The sequence below is a fragment of the Phoca vitulina genome, unplaced genomic scaffold (assembly GCF_004348235.1).
Source record: "Phoca vitulina isolate PV1807 unplaced genomic scaffold, GSC_HSeal_1.0 scaffold15, whole genome shotgun sequence".
Lineage (NCBI taxonomy): Eukaryota > Metazoa > Chordata > Mammalia > Carnivora > Phocidae > Phoca > Phoca vitulina.
Window position 1 is genome coordinate 33281670 of NW_022589718.1, and position 14710 is coordinate 33296379.

Here is a 14710-nt window from a genome sequence, read left to right on the forward strand (position 1 = left end):
GAGAAAGAAGCTTAAGACACTTTGGGGACGGATTTGCTGAAATTAACTTCTCCAGTCTGAATCCTCAAAGAACTAGGCCATTATAATTACATAATTTTTTTTTTTTTTTTAGCTTGAAGGGACCTTAGAGATCATATTTTCCAGATCCTTCATTTTACAAATTAGGAAACTGAGTCCCAGTATATCAGTGGTAGAGCCAGAATCACAATTCATCCCTCCTGGCTGATAAGCCCAGGGCTCTTTCTGCAGCGTGAGCTGCCTCTTGGATTGAGTCATTTATTTTCCAGGTGACTTCTGCATATTACGGTGGGTGTGGGTGTGGGGGGGAGGGGCGCTTTTAGGACTTTACAGCCTTGCCAGGTTACAGAAACCAACATACGTAACATAGAAGAAAGAAGAGAGACCTAACGTAAAATAAAAGGAGAATTTTCTCTTCCTCTTGTCCTTGGTAATATCATTATTAAGGGGAAAAAATGGTATACTGAAGACAAGAGAAGATCTTAGGGAATGTAAAATCATCCTGTCAAATCTGTCTCTTCTGGAATGCTCTTTTCCCCGTCTCTGCGTTAGGGGTTATTATTTTGGCCACAGGTCCCTGGTGGGGGCTGAGACAACGCGCGTGTCTGCGGTGTGTAGCTAACGTTTGGGGGGAGGCGTCTGCACGTGGCCGGCGGCCGAGCGAAGGGGGGGGGGGGGGGGGGCGGGGGGGGGGGCGCGCGCGCCAAGGGCCGGGCAGTAGCCATTAGCCTGAGGAGGCAGGTGGGAAGAGGGAGGGGGCTGCGCGTCCTCAGAGCTTCTGGGAACCCCGAGACCCGCTCCGCTGGGAGGGGGGAGGCTGCCACTCGCCGCGGCGCCGGGAGCTGAGCAGCGGCGGGGAGAACTTGGTCCCTCGCGCTCGCCTGGGGCCGCTCGTCCAGGGACGTTGGTCCGGAGACGCAGGGCAGCAGGACGTCGGGCCATGGGTGAGTGCGCGGGCGGGGCCGCGGGGCCGCGGGAGTGGGTGGCCCGGCCTCGCCGTCTGTCTCGGCACTTCTCCCGGGCGCGGGGCGGTGGGGACGCGGCGGCACCCGGAGGGAGGCCCGCGGGACCCCGCGCCGGCGCCCCTGGCCGCGAGCGCGCGGGGACGACAGCCCGGGGGCGCCGCGCTGGGCGGCGGGGGAGCAGCCACGGGAGGCTGGGGGAGCCGGGCTTGCCAGGAGCGGGCGGGCTCCGCACGTGTGCCCGCGCTGCAGAGCGCAGTTCGGGCAGCCAGTGGAGGTGGGGCGCGAGACACGGAAACTTCGCACAACTTCCATTCGCACAGGTTCCCGTGCGGGAGGTGCCGGCGCGGGGCGAGATCGGGACACTTGCGACAAGTCCCTGTCTCACCGGAGTGCCGCGTTTGCGCCAAGGCTTGAAGTTGAGGCTGAGGGCTGGTGGGTTCTGCCTGCCCCACGGCTGGGCAAATGGCGTGGCTGAAAGGGCGTCCCGACCCGCGCGGGTCAGCGGGCGCTGGAGTCCGCGCAGTGCAGCTCCGCTCGAGCTTCTGGACAGGGTCCACGCCTCTGGAGTGTGGCGGCGGCCGCTTGGAAGGGCCCCAGGAATGCGGGTGGGTGGGGTGCAGGGGTGGGAGAACCTGGTGCGAAACGGCCGACCCAAAGCCGGCGCGGCGAGGTTGGTCCCACGAGGGGAGTTCGCGGGAGAGCAGGGGAGGGGCGGGAGAGGAGGCACACGCATCCCCCAGACGTGGTTTGCTTTGCTCGGGGTGTCACAGGGTCGGGCAGTGCTGCTTTCCCCGGTTACTGATTAGCGACCCACCAGGTCGGGTTTCCTATTCAACGCCCGCACACTCATTTCTTCTTGTCCGAGTCCGTCGCGCGCCCCTCCCCCGGCCTCTCCCTTGTCCTTTGTTGTAAAGGATTTCTTCCAGAGTAAAGGAGGCTTTGGGATAGACGTGCTCGGGGTGAAATTCCTAAGTTCCCACAGGCTCAAGGGTTAGGGGAGGCTTTGACTGCTAATCGGTGGAGTTTATACACACTGGCCAATTTAGGAGAAAGGAAAAGAGAGAAAGCTGAGGACATTTTTGCCTATGAATGTTAATTGTGGTCAAGACATTCATAGTTTCTTTTTGCTTGACCCGGAAGTCTTAGAAAGACCCATTTTTAGGGCCTTTGAATAGAGCAGTGTTGCACATGATCTCCAGAATGGAGATCTGTCTTTAAAAGTTTTCTGAAATTGAAGGAATATTTCCAAGTTAAAAAGGAAAGATAAAACACTTTCCCAAGTGTGGCAGAAAGTATTTCAGGCTTGGTCTTCCATTCTTTCTTTTCATTGTACGTGGGAATATAAACCCTTGTTAGAATAACACATGGAGGGAAAAAGCTGTCATAAATGGAAAGCCAAAATAATTGACTTAATGGAATTTATTCATTTACCCCACTAAAAGCACTAAGATGTGATTTGTATCCAACCTACAGTCTCTAGAAAGAAGGAAATCATTTACCTTGTAACCTTAAGCTTGAGTGGACTATCTATCAAACAGTAAGGTACTCTTAATTTTGAAGTTAATTGTTTCTCTAGCTTGCATTTCCATACTATAATGAAAACAGTTGGTTCTGAATTTTACTTCAGTAGCCCTTGGATAAATTAGGCATGATCCCAGTTATAGGAAGGTGTTATTATGGAAAAGAGGTGGAGCTAACACCTGAGCCCTTAGGGTAATCCTGAGCTTGGTCTGTAACTCTTACAGGTTCTCCTCCCTATCTGTAATCTGACAGATACCTACAATTTGTCTCCACCTTCTTCTACGAGGAACACATTACATTTTTCTTATTGAAATTGAGGTCACTAAAAACTCATATTGGTGTCAGATGGCTAGTAAGAGAGCTTGGGTAGAGGAAGCAAGTGAGAGCTCAGGGTCAGGGAGTAGAGAAAGAACAAATATGTAGCAATGGAGAGTGAGATCAAGATGCCAAGACTCAGGACAGTGGCCCAGACATGAAGTGCAGAAATAGGAAGAGCCACGGAGCAGATGGGGGCCGATGAGAGACAGAAGGAAGGAAATATGTACAGAAACTAGAGAGAAAACACTTGGTCACTTAAGGTCATCTTTCTCCTCTTCTTTTAATTTACTTGTGAAAACCACAGAACGTTAGAATTTCTTTTATTTAGTCGTAGCAGGGGGTGAGGACATTGGAGTCGACATTGCTAGGATGAAGGGGAAAAACAGTGTGGGAGAATGCCTGGCTGTGCCAGCAAGCTGAATCCATCTTTTTCTGGTGTCATGACAACCGAAATTTATCATTTATAGAAAGGAAGATGGTGATATGGGAGTGAATATAGCAATCAATTCTTGTTTGACTCAGAAGAAATCCATACTGTAGCATTGTAGAAGAATGAGAATAATTGGTTAATCAAATATTCTGAATAATTTATGGTTATATCTATAATGCACAAGGCTAATTCTCAAAAAAAAAAAAAAGAAAGAAAGGTTATTTGCAAAGTAGGCAAATTGACATTTTGGCATCTCTTGCTTCCTTCTTTTATTTTCTTTCCTCAGTGATGCCTTCAGCTTATCTAGTTATGCAACAGGGTTTTCCCTCTGCCCTCAAATATTGCTCTACAGAAAGGATATGATGAAGTGTTTCATACTAAAAAAAAATGCAGGACTAACTCTTTGCCAAGAGTATTTGCATTTTAGCTGCAAGGCTAACTTTGACCTGCAAGCTTCTAATAGTGAGATAGGTCAGGAATATTTTTAATTTCTCCTCTAACCTCATTACCTACTGCTCTTTGTTTTATTTAAAAAATGATATTGGACATTATTTAGTTCCACAGGTTATTGTGGAAAGTTTCATGGAGGGAGTGGTAGCAAACCTGATTTGGGGGGATGTGAAAGGGTTTGGTAAGGGAAGAAGTGTTCTGGCTAGAACAATGGGTCTCTTCTCAAAGCAGGAAGGAAATCAGTTTTGGGGAGCAGTAAGACATGGAGCTGAGTGGACAGGATGCCCTTGATTTTGGAGAGCCTTCAAAAGTAACCAGAGGAATTTAGAATTTACACGATAGGAAATAGGGAGTCATGGAGGAATTTTGAGCACAGAAGAATTACAATGAAATTAGTGCTTAAAGGAGATGGATTGATCAGTGTTGTTTAAGACAAAGGATACGTTGGAGAAGATAGACCCAGAAGATAGACCCAGTTGTCAAAGTAATCCTGAAATGATATGACATATATTTAGACTAGCCATAGTGGAATAGTGGTAACAGTGGAAATGGGGAAAAAAGATAGATGAAAGATATTTCTAATGAGAAATCTATAGTATCAATCAATTGAGCAATAATGAGGAAAATGAATAATCTCTCTCTGGAGATTTGAAACATTGAAAACTGGGGAAATAATGGGTCCCTTGATAGAATATTTAAAGGATTAACCTGATGCTTTATTTTCCTGATGCTTTGGACAGAAGATTAATTTCATTTTTGGAATGTTAATTAAGAGGTGATAGCTAGACATGTAAACCCAAATGTTTAGTATGTTGGAAATACATAAGGAGAATTTAGCAGAGCACAGGAACAAGAAGGAAAGTAAAGATTTGATAGTTACCAACTTCTAGTAAGAGGTAAACCCACACAATGAATTACCTGTTTGAAAGTGGGAATATAAGGAGTGCTGGTTGAGGGATAGGAAAAGAAAGGATAAACACTTGCAGGAAGAGGAACATAAACCACATAAAATGTACTAAATGCCCTAAAATTAGAGCAGTGAAATGTGACATCTTTAACATTCAGCTTTAGATCAAGGAGTCTTAAGTTTTGATGAGAAGAAAATCAGGCAGAAATATTTTGTTCTCAATTTCAATAAATTTGGGCTTGGTTAAGGATCTGTAAAATTATTTGCAAATTTAGGCAAAGAATAATGAAACATGACATTGTCTTAAACTTATACAAGTTTTAGGAAAAATATGGCCCCCTAGAGGCAGTTATGAACAGGGTACAAAGAGCCAAGATTTGAAGCAGGAGAAACAGAATGGATAATGATGCTTTATATCTTTGGGTGGGTCATGTAAGTCTTGGGAATTCTGTTTTCCCTTTTGTTTGATGAGGGAGTGGGCAAGGTTCAATACATTTATGCAGGTAAGATCTTGATTTGGTAACAGTTAGAGGGAAAAACATGCAAAGAAGATAAGGTTGAGCTATTTCCATTAAGCAAATTAAGAACAGTTTAATGGTGCTAGACTACTAGGTAAAACTTTTTTTTTTAAAGAGAGGGAGAGAGAGTGAGGGAGGGGCACAGGGAGAGTGAGAGAGAATCTTAAGCAGGCTCCACATGCTGGATCTCACAACCCTGAGATCATGACCTGAGCCAAAATCAAGAGTCGGGAAGTTTAACCGACTGAGCCACCCAGGTGCCCCTACTAGGTAAAACTTTTAAGGGCCATTTGGCCTCTAGTATATTATTCCCCCTGGAAAATTATAAAAGTCTTATAGTCTGAACCTGAACAGAGAAAGATAAACTACTGTTCTGGTTATCTTTGCTATGTAACAGGTATCCCCAAAACTAGTGAATTAAAACAACAATTTATTATTATCTCTCTGCTGAGCAGTTCTTGTTTGAAGTCTGGTGCCTTTGCAGTCTAGTATCTCCTGGGGACTCAGGCATCTGAAGACTTGACTGGGTTGGTTGTCTAAGGTAGCTCCCACATATTCGCAATTGATGCTAGCCCTTGGCTGGGAGTTCAATTGGGGCTGCCTTCAAGTGACTTGGGCTTTTCACAAAATGGCAGCTGGATTCTGACAGGCAACATTCCTAAGACAAGCGTTCCAAGGAACCCAGGCGGAAGCTGTAGGGGAGGGGTATTAGATCCCTCCTCTTGATCTGAGGAGAAATATACTCTCCAAGGAGAGAAAAAAATTGTAGTAGCCGGCTAATTGATCTCATTTCTAAAAGAGATGTCTTTAAGTGTGATTCACCGTATAGTCATCATCAGGTTTACAAATGAAAATTTGATGTAAGTTTTTTGAAACACATATGATAAAGGACTGGATCTTTAATTAGAAATATGAAGAAATCTAGGCAGTCACACTGAAATTTCACAGCAGAACATTTGAGTGTGGAAATTCATGCCTGGGTGCAAATGTGTTAGGAGGATGCTGGGATAAGCTCTACTCAAAATAATTTCAAATAAGCTCAGTTAGTCTTTCTTATTTTAATTTAAATCTGGAGTTTCTAAAGCTATTGTGAATTACTATTTATTTCACTTAGAATTGAGTTTGTGTCATAAATTGGAATGTAGGTCAATAAATCCTTTATTTAATATCCTCTCATCATGATAAACTAAATGCTTTGTGATGAACTGCTCAGAAGCTTGCTTTAATTTTCAAAAACATATTAATTATACAAAACACATAATTTGAACTGGTAAAGTATTGACTAAAAATAAGTATAGGCTTAAATATTCTTATTTTTGGAACATATATTTCTAACTTAAAGATGTAGGATTTAACAAAACTTTAAATGTAAATTCTCATTTTATCATTTTTAACTGGAGAGGGTCAGTTTGTATTTCTGATACAAAAATATAGGGCTTTCTCCTAGACAATGGAGAAGCAAAAATTAGGGTGAATGAGATGGGTTTAAACTCAAGGACAGAATCAGTTTCAACCTAGAAACTTAGTGGCCTTAAAAAAGAATTAGATTCTGACTTGCAATTTGGTTGATTTGAGGTCATTCTATTTTCAACTATTTGACAAGAGATGAGGAAATGAGGATAGATAATGTGAAGTCATATACTTCATGCATACTATACTATACAACAAACACAACCCCATCTCACCAAGAAACAAAGGCTTGACCTACATAACCGTATAATTAGAATAATGCATGAGGAGTCCAAAGGTAGTACGACATGTAGTTAAAACAAATTTTTCTTTTGTTTGTTAAGATCACCTGTCAAGGGCGCCTGGGTGGCTCAGTTGGTTAAGCGACTGCCTTCGGCTCAGGTCATGATCCTGGAGTCCCGGGATCGAGTCCCGCATCGGGCTCCCTGCTCGGCAGGGAGTCTGCTTTTCCCTCTGACCCTCCTCCCTCTCATGCTCTCTGTCTCTCATTCTCTCTCTCTCAAATAAATAAATAAAATCTTTAAAAAAAAAAAAAAAAAAAGATCACCTGTCAAAATAGTCACTCACTACTTACTGCATAATGTATAAGATATACGAAAACTATATAATAGCAAAATAAGTATCTCTTGCTATTTCTATAAAATTTCTTGTTCTGACCTCTAATTATATTGTCTCATTAGAATAACTTAGGGAATATGTTACTTACGAATTCCTGAGTCCCACTGCCAGATTCAGATTGAGAAGGTTTGGGCTTGAGAAGTGGACTTGCAGTTTTAACATGCAATCTAGCCAGTTTTGAGGCAGGGAGTCTGGGCATGCTTTGAGAAATAACCATTCTAGAATGCCTGCCTCTCTTTCCTTCATCAAGCCAACTGAGCTACCATTATAAGTGTTATTCCTTTACCTGTATCTCTAATATGTTACATTTAATTTCTAATCCAGTTCCTAACTCTAAAAAATGTTACCAAGAGCTATGCGTTGGGAGTGCTGTTACATTACCAAGAGCTGTGCATTGGGAATGCTGTTATATTTCTGTTTCTTTTCTCTGTTAAACTTACTAGGTGCTGTCTGTCTCTTTCTGCACCAGTCACTTCTTAGCCTTATGATGGGGTGATGCTCTCCAGAGATGACTGAAACTCTTCCCCGGAAGATTGCTTATGATTTCTAAGTGTTTATGTGTACATAACTACCAAATTGGTATTGCTATACCCAGGTGTGCCTACCCCCACCCAGCGGTCCCTCTACTCCCCCAACCTCAGTATGTTCAAAACTGAATTAATTACATCCTTCCTGGATCTAGGTTCTCTCTTCTCGCCTTTTACCTTTTCTTGATGACTCTTGGATACACCTGGCTTTGAGGATCTAAGGTCCTAACATCTCTTACGTCTGCACTGTTTTATCGTATATCATGAAGCTTGCTTTCATTCAACTTCTCCCCCTCCTGCCTGGGCTCTGGTGGTTTTTCCTGTGCTAGTTACTTCCCCTCTTCCATTCCCCGAAAATCATCCCTGGATGGTGATCAGCACACTCCATTCAAGCACAGAGCTTACCATGCCATTTAGCCTCACCACTGTGTTATTTCCTGCTGTTCCCTTTTATGCACTTTTTCCCTAAACAAAAGAAACTACAGACTAATTTCACCTGCTCACCCTTAGCTTTTTCTTACGCCCAATTATTAAATCATGCTTGGCTTAGTCCTTGCCAGGCCCTTTCTGTTTCTCTATGGAAATGCAAAATGTTATTGCTTGACTTAACTTCATTAGCACAACTTAAATATATTTCCTGCATGAAAAATACCCACCATGTGCCCAGTTGAGTGTTTTCCAAAGTACGGGGTACATACTAGTGAGATGCAAGGTATTTTAATTTTATATATTTAACAGATACAGTATTGAATACGTGTTAAGTGCTTTATGAGTACTTAGTGATTCAATCTTTACATAACAGTTCTATTATATAAATATTATTATTATTATCTTCATTTTTACACAGAGGTTTAAATAATTTGTCCACGGTGACTGAAGTAGTAAGCAGCAGAGAAGGGATTTGAACTCAGGCAGTCTGTGCTCCCAGACACTATGTTATACTGTCTTTCCATTTCAGGTGGGCATGATCTGATTTTAGGTGGTTCAAGAACATGGCATTAAATAAAATTGAATGTTACAATGATAAAATTATTCTCATCTCAACTTTCTTTCAATTCTTTTGATTAAACCAAGAAGAAATCCTAATTTAGTGGTATTAGTTTTATGCATTTCACAGCAATTTTACCTTAACAGATCTCCATTTACATACCATGTTAAATGCATCCTGGTTTAAATAAAGTGATACTCAAGTCAAAAAACAGCCAAATAGTTAAAAAGTACCAATGGTATTTCAGGTATTTCCTTTTATAATAAAGAGAGGGCAGGCCCTAGACTTTGAGCATTTGGTAGTCAGTGTTTTTAAGATAAGAAATACTGACTATTTATTTATGGTAGAGATTTAAAGTTTTATTGACAATATATTTTACTAAAAATGAAAATTGTGTTTTAAAACATAAAGTAAATGAGAGTAATGATGGTATCAATATGGGACAAACTATATAACCTGGAGGCAATTTGGTGCTGCAGAAGTAGTTAAAACATAAGTATTTCAATAAATTCTTATCCTAATTCATGTACATGGAGCTTGGGCACGTTTGTCACGGAAACTTCTGGGTCTCTGGGGATAATACCATCAATATTTATCTTACAGGGATGTTTGTAGGGAAAAAAAAGGATATTTGAAAAGAGTCCTGAATATAATAAATGCTCAGTCAGTTGTTACATTTTTCCATATTGTTAGGTAATATGGTAAAAACCGTGAGTATGGTGCCCAAGGGCCTGGAGTGTAGTAAACCCTGCATCTGATGAAAGTCTATCTTTTCTCTATGCTCTCAGTGTCTTATCTCTACATCTGTTATGGCACTTATTGAACATGTGAATGTGTTTTTTTCTTCCCCATTGTTGAGGTCATGTCCAGACTCTGAAGGCACCAACTTTTAGATAATTGGCTAAGAAACCAACATTCTTACCGTTGCACTGTTTGTCTAATACTGCCTACCCTTGCTCCCTTAGTAGAAAGTTAGTTTGTCTATGTAAAATGTATTTAGGATTTGACTCTTGTCTATGTAAAATGTATTTAGGATTCATCATGGCAGGAGACAGGCAAAATTTGACTCTTGTCTATGTAAAATGTATTTAGGATTCATCATGGCAGGAGACAGGCAAGAAAGCAAAGGCGTGGAATGAGTGTATCTGTCGTGGGAGGGATTCAACACTGGACCAAAGCCCCTCATGAGATGAAAAACATAAAGGCAACAAGGATTTAGAAGAATCTGCTGAAAAGCAGATAAGATAGTGCAATGTCAGGAGAGTCAATGGAGAATAGCGGTTTTGTTTTGTTTTTAAAGTTTCTATTTATTTATTTGAGAGAGAGAGACAGAGAGAGAGCAGGAGCGGGGAGGCAGAGGGAGAAGCAGACTCCCCGCTGAGCAGGGATCCCAATGTGGGGCTCAATCCCAGGACCTGGAACCAGAACCTGAGCCAAAGGCAGACGCTTAACAGACTGGTACCCCAGGAGAACAGCGTTTTGGAAATGAATGATCTGCAGTATTCAGTACACCAAAAAGAAGAGAGGAATGCCTTTCTTTTGCTTAATGGCTTTTTCATTGATATAAGCCTGTTGAAATTAAAGTGTTTTTAATTAAGAGGTGAAGATACAAGCCTACTCTCATGGAGCAGATTTCAAGGACCAAAAACAAAACAGGAAGGAAAGGAAGGCAAGGAAGGAAAGGAAGGAAGAAAGGAAGGAAGGAAGGAGATGAGAAGAGGGGTAAGGGACAAGGAGGGAGAGGAAAGGGAGAAAGAAGGAGAGAAAAAATTTTAATGCATCCAAGGTCAAGTGAAAAATTTTTATCAGGTAGGAAAGAACAAGAATTGCTTTATGTTTTGAGAAAGAGGGAAATGATCTAGGGGAGAGGCATAGATTGAAAAGTCATGGAAATGACAGAATCCCTGAGCAACATATTAAATGGTTAATAATATGAACTTATTTTGTATTACTTAAACACAGTTTTTAAAGTAAAAAATACTATATATATATATATATATATATATATATTTAAAGATTTTATTTGTTTATTTGACACAGAGAGAGAGATAGCGAGAGCAGGAACACAAGCAGGGGGAGTGGGAGAGGGAGAGGCAGGCTTCCCGCGGAGCAGGGAGCCCGATGTGGGGCTCGATCCCAGGACCCTGGGATCATGACCTGAGCCAAAGGCAGACGCTTAACAACTGAGGCATCCAGGAGCCCCCAAAAGTACTATTTTGTTTATAAAAATGTTTGATGGCAGGATGCCTGGGTGGCTCAGTTAAGCATCTGCCTTCGGCTCACGTCATGATCCCAGGGTCCTGGGATCGAGCCCCCGCATTGGGCTCCCTGCTCAGTGGGGAGCCTGCTTCTCCCTCTGCCTCTGCAGCTCCCCCTGCTTGTGTTCTCTCTCTCGCTCACTTTCTCTCAAGGAGATAAAAATCTTTAAAAAAGGTTTGATGGCATGGGGCGCCTGGGTGGTTCAGTCATTAAACGTCTGCCTTCGGCTCAGGTCATGCTCCTAGGGTCTTAGGATCGAGTCCCACATCGGGCTCCCTGCTTGGCTGGGAGCCTGCTTCTCCCTCTCCTGCTCCCCCTGCTTGTGTTCCCTCCCTTGCTGTCTTTCTCTCTGTCAAATAAATAAATAAAAATTTAAGAAAAAAAGAAAAGAAAAAAAATGTTTGATGGCATTTGGGGATTTTTTTTAAATGAATGTGCTTTTTGATTGTTTTAAATTGTGTAATAATATGTTCAGTAAAGATATAACTTGTCTGTTTTGACAAGCATATTGTCTTTATTTTTCTTATATTTCATTTATAGAGAATATTTATACCTTTAATACTAAGAATATGTAGATAAATATAAGGTCTATATTCAAAAAGTTAAATGAATCAGCAGAGATAAAGCATATCATGGTTAAATATTTACTAGGCCAAAAATCAGGAGATAACGGTTCTTGTCCCAGCTCAGTTGTTCCTGATCTGTGTTATCTTTTTCCTCCAGTGTAGATGAGAGACGGGAGTGCAGTAGCCTCTAAGATTCTATGCAGCAATAAATGCCTATAAGCTGGGGGTGCCTGGCTGGCTCAGTCCGTAGAGCTTGCGATTCTTGTTCTCAGGATCATGAATTTGAGCCCCATGTTGGGTGTAGAGATAAATAAATAAATAAGTAAATAAATAAATGCCTATAAGCTAATAAACAAACAAGAAAATAAATATAAGACCAGATGCCACATCCTTATCAGATTATTAAAGAAGATAGTTGTATAGCAGTGTTTCTCAAAACTGCAAATACACCGTCCTTCTTAGTAATTTCTTTGTGTTTTCAACCTAGACTTTCTAACAGAGAAGACTCTTAAGACTTCAACCAGAAGATTTTGGTATTTTTCTTTTTTCAAGCCTTTAGATACATATTTTTTATACTTACCAAGTGAAGATAAAGAAACAACTGAAACAAAACAAACATACAGTATTTCCAGGAATTATCTGAGGCTTCATTAGGCTATGTTACTCACTTATAATTCACTATATATTATTATTTATATACATTATTAACATATAGTAATTATATATTATAGTATTTATACATTATTGATATGTTACATAGTAATTATAGGTATATAGTATAATACATATTATTGATATATAATAACAACTATATGTTATAATAATATATTACTAATACGTGAGAGAACTAGTTGATATATTTCAACATGTAGGTTTATATTTCTTATGCTGGTAGCATCCTAAACTTTTGAAGTATCTTGCTGCATGTGTGTCTGTGTATGTATGTGAGTGGGGTCCTTGTTTCTGCATTTTGTTTGATTTGTTTAATTTTTATGTGTGTGAGTACAAGACAGTGTTCTGTGAAGTTGTTACAGTGAAAAAGGAATCATTTTGCAATTCCTAAAAATGGTGTTTTAACCACTGGCAATGTTCTCTGGGGGTAAAAAATACAGCCATGCTTAAATCCTAGTCAATAAGTCCCAAACATTTTTTTAAAAGAAATATCAAGGTATAGAGAAGGAGATGATATCTGAAAATATAAAATAAAATACAAAAATAAAATATAACTCACAGTTGCCTTATTCTCTCTGGGTGTAATATTTTGTATCTCTTTTATTAAAGAAAAAACATAAGTATGTAAAAGAGAAGTGCTGAAATGGAGTTGTTTTCAAAAAATTCTGAAGACCAAATACACAGTACTATATCTACTTTAGTAGACTTTTTCTGTTATCGAGATAACTCAACGATGACTTCAGATAAGTCAACCATGAGCTTGAGACTTGAAATTCAGAGAATGAACATTGGGTACTAAGGGAGTTTTCTGCATTCCCATTTCAGATTTTCTACTAAACAGTTCAAAAAGGACAAAAATTCACAAGGAAGTACTGGATACAGGACACATGTGTGACAAGGTTATCCATTATTGTCACTGTTTTACACAGTCTTTTCCTTTTAGAAAAGGACTTACAAAAAAGAATATAATTTTGTTTGTTAATTATACATGAGAAAGTAAATTCACAGCAACAAGTCTCTAGAGAGGAAAAAGCCCGAGCAGCTATTAATATAAGTGCACAATTTGTAAGTAATTTGTTCCTTAGGTATAAATGAAGTAGAGATCATTAGAAAAAAATAGTGTTATTAATTAGATCCATTCATTTCACCGCAGTTACTTCAATGGACTTCCCTTTATATATCATGATCAATATATGGTTTACATAAACTGAGAGGTAAAGTGATGTTCAATTCAAAAGAGTTTAAAAAATTTTTTTAAATACCAATAATGACAAATCTCATCACATTGTATTAAAATCATTGTTGTGGCCGAATCATTGTACCTAGGGCTACCAATATGTCCATGGTAAAAGAGTACTCTGTATTATGTACTGGAAATTTGCTAAGAAAGTAGAGCTTAAGCATTTTCTCCATTAAAAAAAAAAGGTAACTGTGGGGTGATGAATGTGTTAATGAACTGAATTGTGGTTAATTATTTCACAATGTATATATATCATCATGTTGTAAACTTGAAATAAATACAATCTTATTTACCACCTGTACTTCACTAAAGGTGAAAATTTATGAAAATAAAAAAACTAAATTAAAAAAAGGAGTACTTCTCCCCAAAAAAAACAGCCTCTTAAATTTACTTTAATATTCATATGACTGAACAAATAGTTCATAGGGGTCTACCACATGCTCACATTGTTCTGTACACAGTGACATAGTGAAGGATGCAGAGTAAGTATAATTTCTGTTCCAGAAGGGCTTACACATTAATTAGAGATATAAAACTTGCACACAGAAAACTATTTCAAAATTTTATAAGATTAGATAATGGAGGTCTAGATTAAATATAAGGATTGCTAAAACCATCGGTCAAGAATGGAATAGACCAGTGGAGGCTGCAACCATCACAGCAAGTTTTCCAAATGAGGAACTTGAAGAGGAACTGGGTGTCCTGTGACTTTGTCATGAAGTAGGGGTGGTGGTGGTGTGGGCATAGCCCAGGAAAAGCAGGAGCACAGGATGAGGAGGGAGGTGGAGGTGGGGGGGGGGGGGATGGCTTGCTTCCCTCCCCTCCCCCGAATCTGCTTCCCCTCAGCTCCCTGGTATAAAGGCTGCTAGTTTTTCCACTATCCATGACCTCTGGAATGGGATATGGGGTCACAACCTAATAGAAGGGTTTCTAGTCATGATGAACATAATGTGAATGGCTCCTTGGGGTGAGCAGGGTCAGGGTTCCACCTGTCACAGCACCTTATCCTTCTGTTCCCTCACTCTGGTGCTCCAGCTATAAACCTCATTGTCCTCACCCAGCCCTTAGATAAGCTGTGTCCTGTTTGCTTTCCTTCTATTCCAACCTGTCATTACTTCCTTTCTATTCAGTCATGGCCCATGTTCCAACCACTCTTTCTCAGTTATTCTTGATTCCCTTAGCTCTTTGTCTCAATGAGTCTAGATTATTGCAACCTAGGTGGGAAGAAGACTTGATATAAGAA

General features: G+C 40.4%; 1 protein-coding gene across 1 annotated transcript in view; it reads left to right on the plus strand.

Moving 5' to 3' along the window:
• The first annotated feature begins 735 nt into the window (after nucleotides 1-735).
• GPM6A (glycoprotein M6A) overlaps nucleotides 736-14710 on the plus strand; it is a 323887-nt gene continuing 309912 nt past the window's right edge. Inside the window, exon 1 of the mRNA XM_032413712.1 lies at nucleotides 736-962. Within this exon, the coding sequence (XP_032269603.1) occupies nucleotides 959-962 (4 nt within the window). The 5' untranslated portion in view covers nucleotides 736-958. The remainder of the gene's footprint in view (nucleotides 963-14710) is intronic.